This window comes from Tenrec ecaudatus, chromosome 7 (assembly GCF_050624435.1).
Source record: "Tenrec ecaudatus isolate mTenEca1 chromosome 7, mTenEca1.hap1, whole genome shotgun sequence".
In the NCBI taxonomy this organism is placed as follows: Eukaryota; Metazoa; Chordata; class Mammalia; order Afrosoricida; family Tenrecidae; genus Tenrec; species Tenrec ecaudatus.
This window is the reverse complement of record NC_134536.1, coordinates 96,457,257-96,473,854: the sequence shown is the minus strand read 5'-3', so window position 1 is coordinate 96,473,854 and position 16,598 is coordinate 96,457,257. Positions and strand designations below refer to the sequence as shown.

The window sequence follows — 16,598 nt, the reverse complement described above, 5'->3', positions numbered from 1 at the left end:
CAGTTCAATTACCTTATGCCTCAGGAGGATGATTGATAATGTTTTCTAACATAAAATGATTATTTTGTCTCTAAAGTGAACCAGAGACATATGTAAACCATATATATATGGGGTTTTTGTGACTCCCACTTAATTCACGTGTGCCCACATGGAAGAAGCACACCAGCCTGTGTGATCTAAGGATTCTGAGTATGGATAAAATCCAGATCTGAAGGAGGCAGTGGTATGAGAGGGTGTGGATGACAATGTGACCCCGAGCCCATTATCAGGGTCCATGTATGGCTTAAGGCTCCAGTGAGTCTCATCTGACCATAGCCCCATGATATGTGTGTAGCTTTGCTTGCAGAGAGCAGTGGTGTTTTCCCCCCTATATTTTCTTTATATGAAATTCAGGAAAGTTAGAGTTATAAAGACAACCATTGCATTGATGGTTTCTAGAGGGACATCATGGGAGAAGTGGAGAGCCAATGACAATTAGTACAAGAAAGTAGTAAATGTTCTGCAATTGATTGGGGAGATGATTGTACAATTCTCTTTAATATGATTGAACTATTGAATTGTATGATATGATTTGAAACGTATGCAAAAGAAACTCCTAGAAATGCTTCTACAGATATTATAAAAAAACAGTTTCGTTAACAGTTATACATTTAATGTAGTGAATGCAGTTAATGTTCCTGGATGGTACATGTCAAACTGCTTGAAATGCCAACGGGAGCACTAAGAGTTAGCAGAATGAGCTCGAGGGGAGGAAAGAAAGGGTTAAATTTATATGAATAGTTTAATTAATTGCTGCTGATCAACTAGTGGAATCTTTTCAAAATATACAAGACTCAGCCCTACTTCTGATTTGCTGAAGTTGAATTTTTATGGGATGGAATTGGGTGTATATATATTTCAAAAGCTCCCTAGAAGTGTGTAGCATGTATCTCTGGTTACAAGATAACGGAATGAAATAATGAGTCTTTTTCCACCCCAGGAATTTGGGAAATTTTTTGACTCTACTATTTGAACCTGAGTACACTTAATATTCATCTGTATAAATTTTTATTCTGCATGTTTTTCTCATACAGTTTTTAGGATCTTTTTATGTTACTTGGTGCCAAGTTGCATGAAAACTATCTAATTAGTACAACTCTGAGAAACCGGTGTGAACCAATGAACAGTACTGTGCAAGTTAAAAGGAGTTTCTGTAACGTTTTGTTTCTTATTAAATAATAGGGACAAATCCAGAATGGATGCTCAAGCGTGGTATTTGAGAACGTCAAAGTTGGCGCTGGCCCTGGCAATTATCCGCTCAAAGCCAGCAGACAAAAGCAGCAGAGAATACACAGAGCATCTTGCGAGGGTGGTGTCCAGGCAGGAGTCGAAGTGGAGATCAAAAGTTGAAGCCTTGGAAGCGGAAGTGTTGCTATTACGGCAGAAACTTCTTCTGAGCAGAATTTGTGCAGAACCTTTTAAGAATGGTGAGTGTCTAAAACCACAGTTTTCTGTTTATTACCAAACATCAGCTTGGTTAGTTTCTTCAGAAATAGGTTTATTTTCTTGTCCTATGTAGATTTTCTTTTTAATCTTAGTCATATATATGAAGTTATTGTAACTTTCTCATCAATAGGACTATATTAGACATTAGAATAAAGTTGGAGATTGAGTAGGATGTAAATATAAAGATAATGTTTTAAACTTAGTAGGCAAATATACTTTAAAGGTCATTGTCCAACCTTACTATTTTACTTTAAATTTTGACTTTCATTTTATATAAATTAATTCTCCCAGCACTCATTCGCCAATTACTAGCTTTGGGCCAGCCATGTGGTGGGCAATGAAGGTTCAACAAACACATAAGATGGGGTGCCGCCCTGCCATTATCTACCTTCTAATAGAGGAAACAGATCTGTAAGTAGTGGTAATTCATCAGGTGTGATCACTGCTACAATAAGGACACTGACAAAGCACCGAGGGGGAGTTACTCATTCTGCTTGTTTTCTGGAAAGGCTTCTGAGGTCTGCTCTCAATAGTTTGTCCATTAGTCGGCGGATGGGCACAGAACATCCAGCAAGAGTCAGGAACTTGAGAGAAAGCGGGGGAATGGAGGATCTATGGCCCATCAACACTGCTGATAAAACTGTATCTCAGTGTAACCCAACTATCAGTGCATTCTACCAGAATAACCCAGTCACCATAACCTGGTAAAAAGGTGTGTGATAGTGATATCATGAAGAATAAGACATAAAAGTGATTGTGACCAGATTCAGAATGGTATTGATTTTCATCCTTAGGAATATTTTACAGTATTCTTCACTAGTAAGTTGACCATAAAAATTATTGCCCCCAATAATCCAACAGGAAAAAAAAAGAGGATCCACGAGCAAAATAGAATTATAGTATCACTTTTTATTCAGGAACCACTTAATTTTTTTATACTGAGGATTGATACATTGTAAAGTACAGAAGATACAGAATTCTGGTGACCTTTTAAAAATGTGAATCAGTTCATATTACTAATTGGCATAAATATCTTTGATTTCCTGTAAGATCCAGATTTCTGACTACAGAAAAGATGATTTTAGCTCCACTCACCTCTCGCACCTCATTTTATCCTCTCTCCCCCTATCACTAACTAGCTCCAACTCCTTTGACTTTCCCTCATCTGTGTCTCTCGCCCTCTGGCTTCCCTCTTCCTGTCTAAAGGACGCCTCTTCAGTAAGGTCTTCTTTCACTATCCGACCTGCGAACATCATCAGTGGAATATTAATTATAATTCTATGTATTACTTAAGAAGCCCTGGTGACACAGTGGTTACACTTTGGGTTGCTAACTACAGGACCAGTAATTTGAAACCACCAGAGGCCCCACAGGAAAAAAATGGGGATTTCTAGCCCTGTAAAGAGTTACACTCTTGGAAACTCACAGGAGCCGTTCCCCCCTTTCTTACAGGGTCACTATGAGTGGCATTGAGTCAATGGCAGTGAGCGAGTGATGGCTTATTTAGCTGGTTTGTTGGTTGCTGTCCCTACATGATGAGCAAGATTGTCAGTTCACTAAAGAGAGGGTCTCTGAGTTTCTTATCATTTTGTATCTCAATGTGGAAGCCTTGGGCCACCAACTGAAGGGTGGAGGCTTAAACTCACTGAGTAGCTCCCCTGAAAGCAGTCGTTTGCTTTCATAACAATTACACATAGCCTAGGAAATCCATGGAGTCAAGTCTACTTTGTCACATTAGGAATCGACTTAAAGGCATCTAACAGCAACATTTACATAGTACCTAAAGCTGGACACATAGAAGATACTCAACAAAGATCGACTGAATGGTGAACATAGAGGATTGCTTGGATGTAGCAGGCAGCAGATAAGAAAACCAGCGTTAAAATCTTTCACCGAGCCCCATATACGGTATGATGAACTGAACTAGGTTTATAATAATGAGAACAAAAAGGAGAGAGACATTTGTGAGTGATTTCAGGGTAGGTATTTATATACTTAATAGATGATTTTACAGAACGACTAAGGAAGCTATCCTCATTTAGGATAGTTCAGGTTTCTAACCAATTTTGTTGAATTAATAGTGATGTTTGAATACAGAAAACGAACCCAAAAATTGAGTTCAGGTTTTCTGAGTATATGTTAAAAACTACTTGTCAGTAAACTGGTTCCTACTCATGTTGACTAATGAATGTCAGAGTAGAACTATACTCTGTATCAGGTGTCTGGTATTTCATTCATAGATTGCCAGACCTTTCTTCTGAGATGCCTTTGGGTGACTTGAACTTAAAAACTTGCAATTAACGTCTGAGGGCAATTAGGGTAACGGGTGGACATGGGGCCTCCTCGCACACACTCCCTCAATACAATAGCACCTTGCTCAGCTAAACGGTCCTTCCATGATACCCACCTTCCTGACATGATCGCTGAAGACAGATGTGTGCATAAGCATACGTGGTGAAGAAAGCAGATGGTGCCTGGCTATCAAAAAGATATAGCATCTGGGGTCTTAAAGGCTTGAAGGCAAACAAGCAGCCATCTAGCTTGGAAGCAACAAAGCCCACAGAAAAGAAGCACACAAGCCTAAGTGAACTTGAGGTGTCGAAGGGATCAGGTATCAGACACCAAAGAACAAAACCCATCATTGTGTGATCACCTTCCCCACATAAACACTGCATAAGTAAGAGTGGTGAAGAAGGCTGATGGGGCCTGGCTATTGAGAAATATAGCGTCTGGGGACTTAAAGACTTGAAAGTAAATAAGCGGCCATCTAGCCCAGAAGCAACAAAGCCCACACAGAAGCAGCATACCAACATGTGTGATCATGAAGGGCCAAGGGGACCAGGTTTTAAACAACAAAGGCAGAGGAAAAAAATAATATTACCATGAATGAGGGGATTGTGTGATGGGGACCCAATGCCCAACTGTAGACAACTGGGCATCCCTTGCTGAGGGGTAGTGGGGAGGAGATGAGTCACTCAGGGTTCAGTGTAGCAACAATGGAACTCAAAACTTTCCTCTAGTTCTTGAACGCTTCCTCCACCGCAATTATCATGATCCCAATTCTACCTTGCGGATCTGGTTAGACCAGAGGATGCACAGTGGTGCAGTAGGGATCTGGAAACACAGGGAATCTAGGACAGATGAACCCCTCAGGACCAGCGGTGAGAGTGGTAACACCGGGAGGGAAGGGGGTGTAGAAAGGGGGAACCGAGCTCGGGGATCTACATATAACCTCTTCTCTGGGAGATGGGCAACAGGAAAGTGGGTGAGGGGAGACTCTGGACAGTGTAAGATAGGATAGAGTAATAATTTATAAGTTATTAAGGGTTCTTGAGGGAGGGGGGAGCAGGGAGAGAGGGGGAGGGAAAACAGGAAAATGAGCTGATTGCAGAAACCCAAGTGGAAGGCGAATTTTGAGAATGATGAGGGCAACGAATGTATAAGGATGCTTTACTCAATTGATGTATGTATGGATTGTGATAAGAGTTGTGTGAGCCCCAATAAGATGATTTATGTATAAAAAAAACCTTCTGAGGTCAGTAACTGCAGCAACCCGGGGCTCCTCTGAGTGTAGGTTAAGCCCCCATATATAGATATATAGATATGTATGAGCAAGGTAGAAGTCAGGTCCTTAACAGGCTGGAGATATAGACACAGATTTAGAAGTCATAGCTGTAAAGGAAACTCCTAGAGAGATAGGAGCTGGTGGAGGGAACCCCTGAAGGTACCAACATCCACGGGGTAAACTTCCAAGAGGATGTACCATTGTAAAGGATGTGACTGTCATTGTGAATGTGTGGGTGTTGTAGGTCATAGGGCAATATTTTCGTTTGGAAAACTCTAAGGACAACCTGCTAACCAAATACCAAGATGCTATTAAAATTCTATTACTGTGTTAGTGAAAATAGGATTATAAGATTTATAGCTGCATTTTAGTTTCTCAAAAGTCTTTCTAGATAATGGGGTTCTTTGGGTATATCTAGAGAATGGTAAACATAATCAAGTTTTCTCCTTTTTCTCTTGGGCTGCTGTTTGATTTGCACATTGAATATTATATAGAAGCTTAACTTTTACTTTCGCAAGCATCCATAACATAAAAAATGATGTTTACATCAAAAGTTCATTTTTAATGCTGATGGAATATTTGCATTATTTGTTGTAACGTGAGTGTGCCTAACAGTGAGAGCCTAGGTAATAACTTGTTCTTACACTGAAACACTTTAACTTACAATGCCTGAGAGAATTTTTTCAAAACTTATACAATTAAAATCAATTTTACTCACAGCAGGAGTTTCAGGTAAAACATTTTGGTGCAGATGTTTGGACGTAATCTATCTCTCCATCTGCTAGCTTAAAATTCCCTGATGAGGAATAGATTTAGATAAATGGAGTCACTATTGGAAGGGTGAGGGGAAAATAAGAATGAGGGTATTAGATGGATAGGAAAATGAAAGAAAAGGAAATAAAGATTTATTTAAAGATACACCATTTGAAAAGACTGATATACTGTCCTCAGAAAGCTTTATACCTACAAATAAAAATTATACTGTAAGTATATTTGTATTATTCAAGTTCTTTCCGGAATTTTCAGTGTTGCTTTACTTGTGCAACTCTTCTTAAATGCCCAAAGAGAGAAGGTTCTCAATAATGTTGAACGGAATACTTCTCGATACTTGAGAACCCAAAGAACCCAAATCAGCTATCCTTTGAAGCAACTGAGCAATCCAGAATTAAATAAAGCATAGTTGAAATGGTCAAGTAAACAAACTATGCATATGATAGATTTCTGTACCATTTCAGGAACTTGGCTATATTTTATTTTGATTTATTTTTCTACAACTTCTTAAAAGGACTATCCTTCTTGATTATACTTACTAACAAACTAGATTGTGCACAGAAAGGATAACTAGCAATCACTCTTAGAATTGTGGCACATTTTGATTTTATTTAAATGCTCACTATCTGTGTTAGTCTGGGTAGACTAGAGAAACAAATCCACACATACTCCTCTCTCTCTCTCTCTCTCTCTCTCTCTCTCTCTCTCTCTCTCTCTCTCTCTACGAGTTTTATGTAAAGGGTAAGTGTACATTAAGAAAGCATCCCAACCCAGTGCTTTCTAAGCCCATATGTCGACCACCAATCCAAAAAGTCATTCTCCATCTCACAAAACACACACTATGATGCTGACTGCAGGAGGAAAGCTGAGTCAGTGAATGTGTAAGCATCTCAGCACTGACAGGGGTCTCCACCTGGCTGCTTCAGCACCCAGGGCTGCATCAGGGTGGGTCTATGTGGCTTCTCCTTGGGGATGTCTTGCAGGAAGTGAGTCTTGCTAGCTGAAGCAAGGAACTGACTAAGGCAGCTGCACCCTGGTCTGACCTCAGAGACAAGAGACTTGAGAACAAAAAAGATGAGTCTCACAGAGCCATTTATCATTCTACCCTTCAATTAATCCCACATGTATTTATCGGCCAGGTTGGCACAATAAACCTTAACTATCTCACTATCTGAGGAAAAGAAGAACACTGAAAAACTGATAAAAATCCATATATCCAGTAAATATATTTCTCAACCTTTTTAGTGATGTGTGTTAGTCACTGTTGGTTGACTCCTCAATGGCCAGCTCCTTTCTTCGTTACTAAAACACTGATCTTGTTAGGTCCAGTACACATACCCTCATTGTGTGAATCAATGACAAGTTTAGATTTATTTTGCCAGAAAGTATTGCTTTGAAGTTGGACATGGGCCTTATTGTGGCAAGTAAGTGGGAAAAAGCAATCTTTTGAGCTTTCATAAAAATTTGCCTCCCAGATAAAAAAAATGAGGGCTATGAAAGAGGGCAATTTTAATATTGTATATTTCTGGATGTGACATTGTCACATAGCGACATGATGCTTAGAACTGTGGTCACCATTTTGCAACTCTGAGACTGTATTGAGAAATTAAAGTCACGATCCTAAGGGTAATAACCACCATTCTGTGGTTAAAGTTGATATGATGCTGCAGACAGTTTCTAATAGTAACAGGGTCCAACAGGTTGAACAGGTTTCAACAGTTATCACAGTCTGAGATCGAGCTAGGAGGATCTTGTGATCTAATTCTAAAAACATTGGTCCTGAAAATCTGAATGTCAGTGAGCATTGTCTGTATGCATATGTCTAGCGTGCCAGAAGATTAGCCCCTTAGTTTGGGAGGCACTCACAACAGGTCTAGGGATGAACTGCCTCTTCAGAGTATTGTTGACCTTAATGACATGGATGAAATAAAGTGTTTGGGACCTTCACTAGTGAATGTGATGTGACAAACTGAGAAGAAATAGCTGCAGCTCTTCATTAATTATTAGAATGTGAACATACAAAATATGAGTCTAGAAAAATTGGAAGTCATCAGAAATAAATGGAATGTATAAAGATTAAATGCCTAGGCATTAAGGAGCTGTAATGAATTAGTGTTGACCATTTTGAATAGGACAAACATATGATATACTATTGAAGCTACAGCATTGTATTCGTTGTCAAAAAAGACAGTGCAAGATCTATCCTGAAATAAAGTGCTGTTGGTGGTAGAACAACATCCACAGTATAAGGAAGACCAGTTAATATGATTATTATTCATATTAGCTCGCCATCCATGAATGGTAGAAGTGAAGATGTCGAAGTGTCTGGCTAGCTTCTGCAGTCTATGTGAAATTGATGAAGCATGCAACCACATGGTGACTGGACTATTGCAGTTGGGAAAAAAGAAGGAAGTTGGAAAAAGTGATTATAGAAACGATGATGATGCCAGAGATCACATGACAGGATTTTGCAAGACCAACAACCTAATCATTGGATGCACGTTTTATCAGCAAGATATATGTGAACCTCCCCTGATGGAGTCAACAAAAATCAGTTGAGCCTGATTTGTAGAAAGAGATGATGCAGAAGCTCAATATCATTAATGAGAACAATTCCAGGAGCCAACTGAGGAAAAGACCATCGTTTGCATGTATATAACCTCAGGTTGAAGCTCAAGAAAATAAAAAGAAGCCTATGCATTTCAAAGTGTGATCTTCAGGATATCTTACCTGAATTGAGAGACCCTGTCAAGATGGATTTGATGCATTGAGCTCTGAGGATGTAAGAACACCAGATGTGTCGATGGAAGACATCTAAGACACCTTACAGAAGAAAGCAAAGAGTCATGTAAAAGACAGGAACCAAAGAAAAGAAATGCTTCTCAGAAGAGACTCTGAAACTTGCTCTTGAATGTAAAATAGCTAAAAGAAATGGAAGAAATGAAGTTACTGACCAGAAGATTTCAAAGAACAGTTCAAGAAGATAAACTATTATAATAAAATGTGCAAAGATCTGCAGCTAGAATATCAAAAGTGAAGAACACACTTAACATTTCTCAAGCTCAAAGACCAAAGGGAAAATATCAAATCTTGATTTGAAATATTGGAGGCTTATTTAGACAAAATATTAAATGATGCAAGAAACTTCAAAAAAAGATGTATGAGCATTATAGAGTCATTGTACCAAAAATAATTGGCCAGTTTTTATCCCTTTCAGGAACTGGCCTTTGATCAAGAACCAATGATAGTGACAGGAGACATTCAAGGCATTCAATGCCTTCAGCATTGGCAAAAACCAAGCTCCCAGGAATTGTGATGTTTTGGCAAATGGATACAATGTTAGAATCTCTCATTCATATCAAAAATTGGGATACAGCTGCCTGGCCAACTGAAAGGAACAGGCTTATATTTGTGAACATTCAATCTAAAGAAAATTGATTCTACAGAATGCTCACTATGGAATGTTATCATTAGTACCACATGTAAGTAAATTAAATAAAAAATCAGTTATAGCTGTATATCGATAACGAAAACCTAAACAAAACTCACTGCCATCAAAGCAATGCTAACTCATAGCGTCCCCACTGTGAATTTCAGAGACTGTAACTATTTATGGGAGTAGAAAACAGAGTCTTTCTCCAATGGAGCTGGTGGTTTTGAACTGCTGACCTAGTGGATCACAGCGCAATGCATTTTGGAAGAAGTACAAGCAGAATACTCCCTACAATTGAGGATGTCAAGATTTTGTCTTAGAAGATGCAACAATGAGCTGAAACATAACAATTGTGAAAATGGCGCAGGACCAGGCAGTGTTTGTGTGTGTGTGTGTGTGTGTGTGTGTGTGTGTGTGTGTGTTGTGTATGAGGTTGTTATGAGTCGGGACTGACTTGAAGGAGCCTCGCAACAACAGCATGGGTTCTGAAGTGGAAGGATGAGAAGCACTAGGCTCCTTATTCACATTTCTGAGCAACTAACGGAACTCTAGGATTACCTTATTATAAACTTTTACTCACTGCTATTGTGTCAATCCCCACTAATTGCAACTTCTTGGAGAGTTGTTTAAATAGTTGTCACTCAGGGGATCTATTTCTGAATCTAAGCACATCATAACTTAGATAGTCAAGCGAGAGTCATCAATGGTTCCAGAGAACTCTGCATTTTCTCTCAAGCATATTGTTGAAGTTTAGGGAGAAACTGAAAGCTGGGGGAAATAACGATGTTCTTTTTGACTAATAAACCATTGGATGGGCAACGAGTTTGAGTGAAAAGAAAATTAGAGAAAATCAAACTAAATTAAGCCAATGATTTACGTTTTTATTCTGTAAATGGTACACAGGGTACGTGTGTGTGTTTATGTGCAGAATATAACAATTAGTTTAGGTTGAATTTAGCTTTTCTGAAAGAGTTAAGCTCTGGAAACAACCAGCCCAATCGGTGCTGTAGGACAGCCAGTTCCAATCGACACGGGGGAGTTTTGCCCACTTCAGTATAGTCTGAGGATATCTTGAATTCTCAGTGCATCATTGCCTTTACTAGTCTCTCTCTGCTTCTCAGCTTGTGTAACAGGATTTGAGGAAAGAGTTTTTTGTTTTGTTTTGTTTTTTGGCAGACAGGTGATGAGGCAAACACAGGATGGGGATGTATTTGTTTTGTTCATGCAGCCCAAGAGCACCTACTGAGGAAGTACTGTGAAATATAACTTACAGACAAGCTTGTGGATGGAGTTTAGCATTTGTAAGTGGAGACATGCACTGCTATACAGGTGTTGAAATTTCATGGAAAATGAATGCATACGCCTCTCCTGCTTTGTTTTTATAGAAAGTTCTATAATATAAATTCTAAAATATATTAATAGAAATTTGTTTAAACCAATGTAGTTTATTTGAAATATACATATGCAGTGCACACCAGCATCATTTATTGTTGCTGTTGCGTGCCCTTCTGTGGTTGTGGCTCATCGTGTCTCCCGTGTACAACAGATTGAAATGCTGTCTGGCTCGGCATCCTCCTCAGACTTGTTATGTGTGAGTCACTGTGGCAGCCACTTTATCAGCCCAGCTTAGTGAAGGCTTTCCTCTTTTTCACAGAACTTCCTTTTCCAGGCATGGGTCCTTCCTGATAATATGTCCGAAGTACAGGAGATGAAGTCTCACCATCCTTGCTTCTAACAAATATACTAGCTGTACTTCTTCGAAGATGTATTTGTTTTACTGGCAGTCCATTTTCTTCCAGTATTGTTGTCAGAGCCATAATTCAAAGGTCAGTTCTTCTCACTAGTCTTCAAATATTTTCCAGTTTCGGTGTGTGTATGAAGAGATGGAAAATACCAAGGTGTGAGTCAAGTGTACCTAAGACCAAGTAAAATGAAATCCTTGACAACTTCAATCTTTTCTCTCTTTATCATCAGCCTGTCTCTTGGTCAAGTAGTAAGGGTTTTGTTTATTTAAACTGAGTTGTAATACCGACTGAATACTGTAGTCTTTGATCTTTAGCAGTAAGTACTTAAAAAAGGCTTCCCTTTCAGCAAATCAGGTAGTGTCATCTGCATATTACAGGTTGTTACTGCACTTTCCTCTAGTTCTGATACATATTCTTCATTTAGTCAGTCCAACTTCACAGATTATTTGCTAAGCATAAGCATACAGATAAAAATCACTAGGTGCCTTTAGCTTAACCCAAATTCTACTGAATGACTCTAAGATAATATAAAATAAATGTGGACATATTTTACTCATGAACTTGAATTGCTCTTTTTATACAGAGCATCAGCATAGAAGGGAAATAAAGTAATGTAAATTAAACTCAACTTATCAAATGGCTTTAAGGATAGCAAGGCAACATTTGTCAACATAAACACCTTAATAGGAACTGGTTTTCCTAGGAATGGTATACCGGCATAGGGAGTCTGAATGACTGCACAAGGATTGGCAGAATGGGCTGGAGTTTGAAGGTGCAGTGGAGCGCCAAGGCTGGACACAGCTAACTGCAGCTGAACATTCACAACATGAATCTCCTTTTCCTGAGTCTTTTTGTCCCACTGGGTTCTGGATCTCATTGTATGATATATACATCTTTGGTAAAGTAGGTACTAGGAAGCTATCTTAGATGTCCAGGAAAATCCCAAGTTCAGCTGAATCTGCTTTTGATACATTTCTGTAATCTCTTCCCTTCTTACCTGTCTTAGGGCTACTTCCTTGACGTTGCCTGTTTTATTCCAGTTAAACTCTTGTCTGTAATTGTAGCCTTGCTGCTGTCCAGTCCCAATGACGGTCTCGTTTCAAGTCTTCTCATCAACATTAGGAAAAACAAACAAACATTTAAAATGGTTTATTAGGTTCTCCAGAATTTGGCACTTTGTACATCTCCATTCCAACCTATCATCACCTGTGCCCGTCGCATTTCTTGCCCTCTGCCACACTAAATTTCTTTCATTGGAGCACACCGAGTGTATCTCAGCTCCAGGTCTCACAGCTGCGGCTGCTCTTAGTTTTTTTCTGCTGTGGTTTTAATATCCCTTCTGCGGTCCCCAATTCCTGTTAAAACAGATTCTCTTGCTATAAGCCCTTATACTAGTCAGCAATTTTCACAGCATTTGTGAGCTAAACTTTACTTTCTTAAGCAGTCTGTCTTTCTTCTGAGTCTAAACTTCTTAATATCAGATATTTGGTCTATTCTCATTACCACCATAATCCTAGTGTATTGTTACTGTTATCTATCGTGTTACCTGCCATAGAAACAGAGCTTAGTCAATATTTGCTCAATGAATAATGTTAGATATACTTAATGCTAGTATCAAAACATGAAAACAAAGGGCCTCAAAGATCTGTAGTTTCTGGATACCTGATAGTTTAATGTGTCATAAATCTTAATCTAGTCCTTACATTTAGTATTTACATATATTTGCATGCTTTGATTCTGTGTTTTAAGTATCCTACTTGCTGTTTTTTGAGTTTTAGGGCACTCTTAGAAATCTGAAGGTACTATGTGATTTCTGGAATTAATATATATATATACTTTTTAATTAACTTTTTTGTCACTAAAGACTCCAAGTTCATTTCAGTTTTACTTTTCCTCCTGCTTTTTAGCTACTCAGAGGAATATTTAGGTTTAGATCAATATATAAGGAATCTGGAAGAATTTCTAAAAGAAGCATATTATATATGTATGTAGGAATGTATGTGTGCGTATATATATGTATATATATCCTCCATATCAAGAAATGAAAACAGCAGTACACAATTAAACCATCTATTAATGTGGCTCTCTCCCTCCCTCCCGCCCTTCCTCATTACTATCCCTCTCTGCCTGTTCCTGCTCCCATTAGTGGTATCCTTATAGTCATCAACGTCTTGTCATTTGATGTCTACCTCATGGAATTCATATTTGGATCGTTTGTATCCACTTTGTATCCTTTCATGACACTTTCTCCACCTGCAGACTGAACAAATCATCTCAGAAGCTGAACTGGCATATAGGAAGGAAAACATGACATCTTGATTAACAACTGCAATATAAAAATGACATAACCTTGCTTCCTGAAAGCAAAGATTAAGATCAAAGATGACACACTCAACATTTATGAAAAAACAACTCTATGGGTTGTGATAATAATTGTATGCGCCCCCAATAAAATGATTTAAAACACAAGCAAACAAACAAAAACAACAACACAAATGGAGCAGTGAGTCATATCCGGTAAACAGAGAAGTCAAGCATCAATGCCCAATGGAAGCAGCACTCAAAAAATCGAACAATGTCTTACAAAGATCTGCAAAAAAACCAAAATCTCTTGAAAGTGTTAAAACCAAAACCATGTCATTTTCAGAATTAAGGTACCCCTGACCCAAGCCATAGCATTTCCCATTGCCTCAGATGAATGTGAAAGCTGGACAATGAGTAAGAGAGACCGAAGGACAACTGATACTTTCCCTTGAATCATAGTGTTGCTAAATAATATTTAATATATCACAGACTGCTAGAAGAATGAACAAGATTGTGTTGGAAGTAGGGTATCCAGACTGCACCTTAGTAGCAAGAATGATGAGACTTTGTCTCGTGGTCTTTGGACATGTTGTCGGAGAGAACAGTCTCTGGAGGAAGATATCATGCTTAGTGAAGTAGAGGATCAATTAAAGAGAATAACACTCTCAGAAAACTGTCACTGCAAAAATGGGCTTAGACATAGCAATGATTATAAAATGTCACAGGATCAGACACTATTTCATACTATTTCCTACTGTAAGGTTGCTTTGAGTTGGAATCGATTTGAAGTGCCACTTGTCTGTCATTTTGTCACTGTGATGGCTTGTGAGGTGCCGTCATGCTACAATCTATGCCACTGGTGTTTCAACTGCCAGCGTGGACCCCTGGGGGGAACAGGTTTCGATGAATTTTCCAGACTAAGAACAGATAATAGATAAGAAGGAGCCAGCTCCCCACTAACGAATGGAAGCAGAACCTTGTTGGGAACAGGTGGAAAGAACACAGAATGTGAGAAGCGGCTTTATCAAAGTTGATTTGACCGTGGTGATGTGAGTGGAGTACAGTGTGTGGGAGTGGAGCTCTCAGGATCTTCATTAGCTGATAAAGCACAATTGAGGGTAAGAAGACACAGCCGCAAAATCTGCTAATGATCGAAACTTGGAATGGGTGAAGTACAACTCTAGGAAAAGTGGACCCAAACTCAAAAATCGAACTCACTACTCTGAATCAGTGCTAAGATATAGCAACTTTGTAGGCAGGATAGAAATGCATCTATGGAAGTAGAAAACCCCATCTTTGCCCTAGGAGTGGCAGTTTTGAACTACTGACCTTGAAGTCCACAGACCAATGCAGTCAACAATGAAATGTAACAACTAAAGATGCATATCCTAGCCATCAGTGAGCAGAAATGGATTAGCATTGGTCATTTGGAATCAGAAAATTATGATTTACTGTGCAGGTAATTAAGAGGAGGAATGGCATTGTATTCATTGTCAAAAAGTACATTTAAAAATACATCTTGCTTGTGATAAGAGTTGTATGAGCCCCTAATAAAATGTTTTTAAAAAAGGGTAGAAAAAAAAGAAAATGATTAGGGCAAAGAATGTACAGATGTGCTTTATACAATTAATGTATGTATATGTATGGACTGTGATAAGAGTTATATGAGCCCCTAATAAAATGTTAAAAAAAAAAGACTGAAAATCCCACAGGAATATGACCCTTCCTAAGACTATCTTGAAAACAATGAAAATATGTTGTATTTGGTGCAGATGTCCAATTCTTCTAAAGGCACAGAATAAAGTCAATCCTGTCCTTTGAACACACTTATTAAAAAAAATACATCTTGAAGTAAAATACTGTCTGCTATAGGATATGTATCCATCTTCAAGTAAATCCAGTCATGTACAACTACTATTCAAATTTCTACACCAACCACAAAAACTAGTGATGATGAAATTGAAGAATTTTACCAATTTCAGTCAGAAATTGATCATATATGCAATCAGGATACATTGAAATTTATTGACAGAAGGAATAGTAGTTGGAAATAAGTAAGGTGTTGGGGCTAGAAACAAATTTGTAAGACCAATGACTTATTCATAGGAAATACCTTCTTTTAACAACACAAAAGGTGACTATACACATGGACATCTTGGGATGGAATACACAGAAATCATATTTACCACATCTGTGGATAGAGAAAATTGAGAAACTCAATATCAGCACCTAAAACAAGGGCAGGGGTTGACTGTAAAACAATTAATTGATTGCTCATATGTAAGTTCAAGTTAAAACACACGAAAAAAATTAAAACAAGTCCACAAGAGCCAAAGACTTGTGTCTGCTCTACCTGAATTTTAACAACACCTCAAGAACACATTTGCTGCATTGAATAGTAATAACAGAAGACCTAATTAGCTGTAGGAGATCATCAAGAACATTATTCAGGAAACCAGCAAAAAGATAATTAAAAAGATAAGAAAAGAAAGATCAAAGTGGATGTCAGAAGAGACTGAAACATGGTTTTAATTGTGGAATAACTGAAACAAATGGAAGAACTCATGAAGTCAAAGCTGATCAGAAAATGTCCATGGGCAGCTCTGCAAGACAACGTCAAATATTATAATGAAATGTGCAAAGTCCCAGAGTTAGAAAACTCAAAGGTTGAACTTGCTCAGCATATTGTAAACTGAAAGACCTCAAGAAAAATTTCAAACCTTGAATTAATGACGCGAGATTCTACGGTGAAATAATGAATGATGCAGGAAGCATCAGAAGAAGACGGTAAAATGCACCGAGTCACTGTGCCAGGAAGTACCGTCATTCCACATCTCAGGTGGTACATGCGTAAGAACCAGTGGTTCTGAAGGAAGAAGTTCCAGCTATGCTGAATGCATTAACGCAAACCAAGGCTCCCAGGAATTGATGAAATACCAATTGAAGTGTTCCAGCAAGCCGTGGAAGCCCTGGAAGCACTCACTGGCCTATGCCAGGAAAACTGGAAGACAAGATACTTGGCCAACTGATTGGAGGAGATCGTGTTTTAGCTCATTTCAAAGAAAAGTGACCCACCAGACTGCTCTAGTAATAGGACAGTATTATTGGCAGAGCAAGCAAGTAGCGTTTTACTGAAGACCCGGCCGGCGTCAATGGTTGCAGCAGAGTACTGACGAGGAGTTCCCAGAGCTTCAGCCTGAATTCTAAAGAGGATGTGGAACAAGGTATATCTTTGCTGATGTCAGATGGATCTTGGATAAAAGAAGAGCACGCCAGAAAGATGTTTAATTGTGTT

General features: G+C 38.6%; 1 protein-coding gene across 1 annotated transcript in view; it reads left to right on the top strand.

Moving 5' to 3' along the window:
• Nucleotides 1-1,234: 1,234 nt before the first annotated feature.
• Nucleotides 1,235-16,598, top strand: part of MEI4 (meiotic double-stranded break formation protein 4) — a 169,442-nt gene continuing 154,078 nt past the window's right edge. The window contains exon 1 of the mRNA XM_075554039.1: nucleotides 1,235-1,492. Coding sequence (XP_075410154.1) covers nucleotides 1,235-1,492 — 258 coding nt within the window. The remainder of the gene's footprint in view (nucleotides 1,493-16,598) is intronic.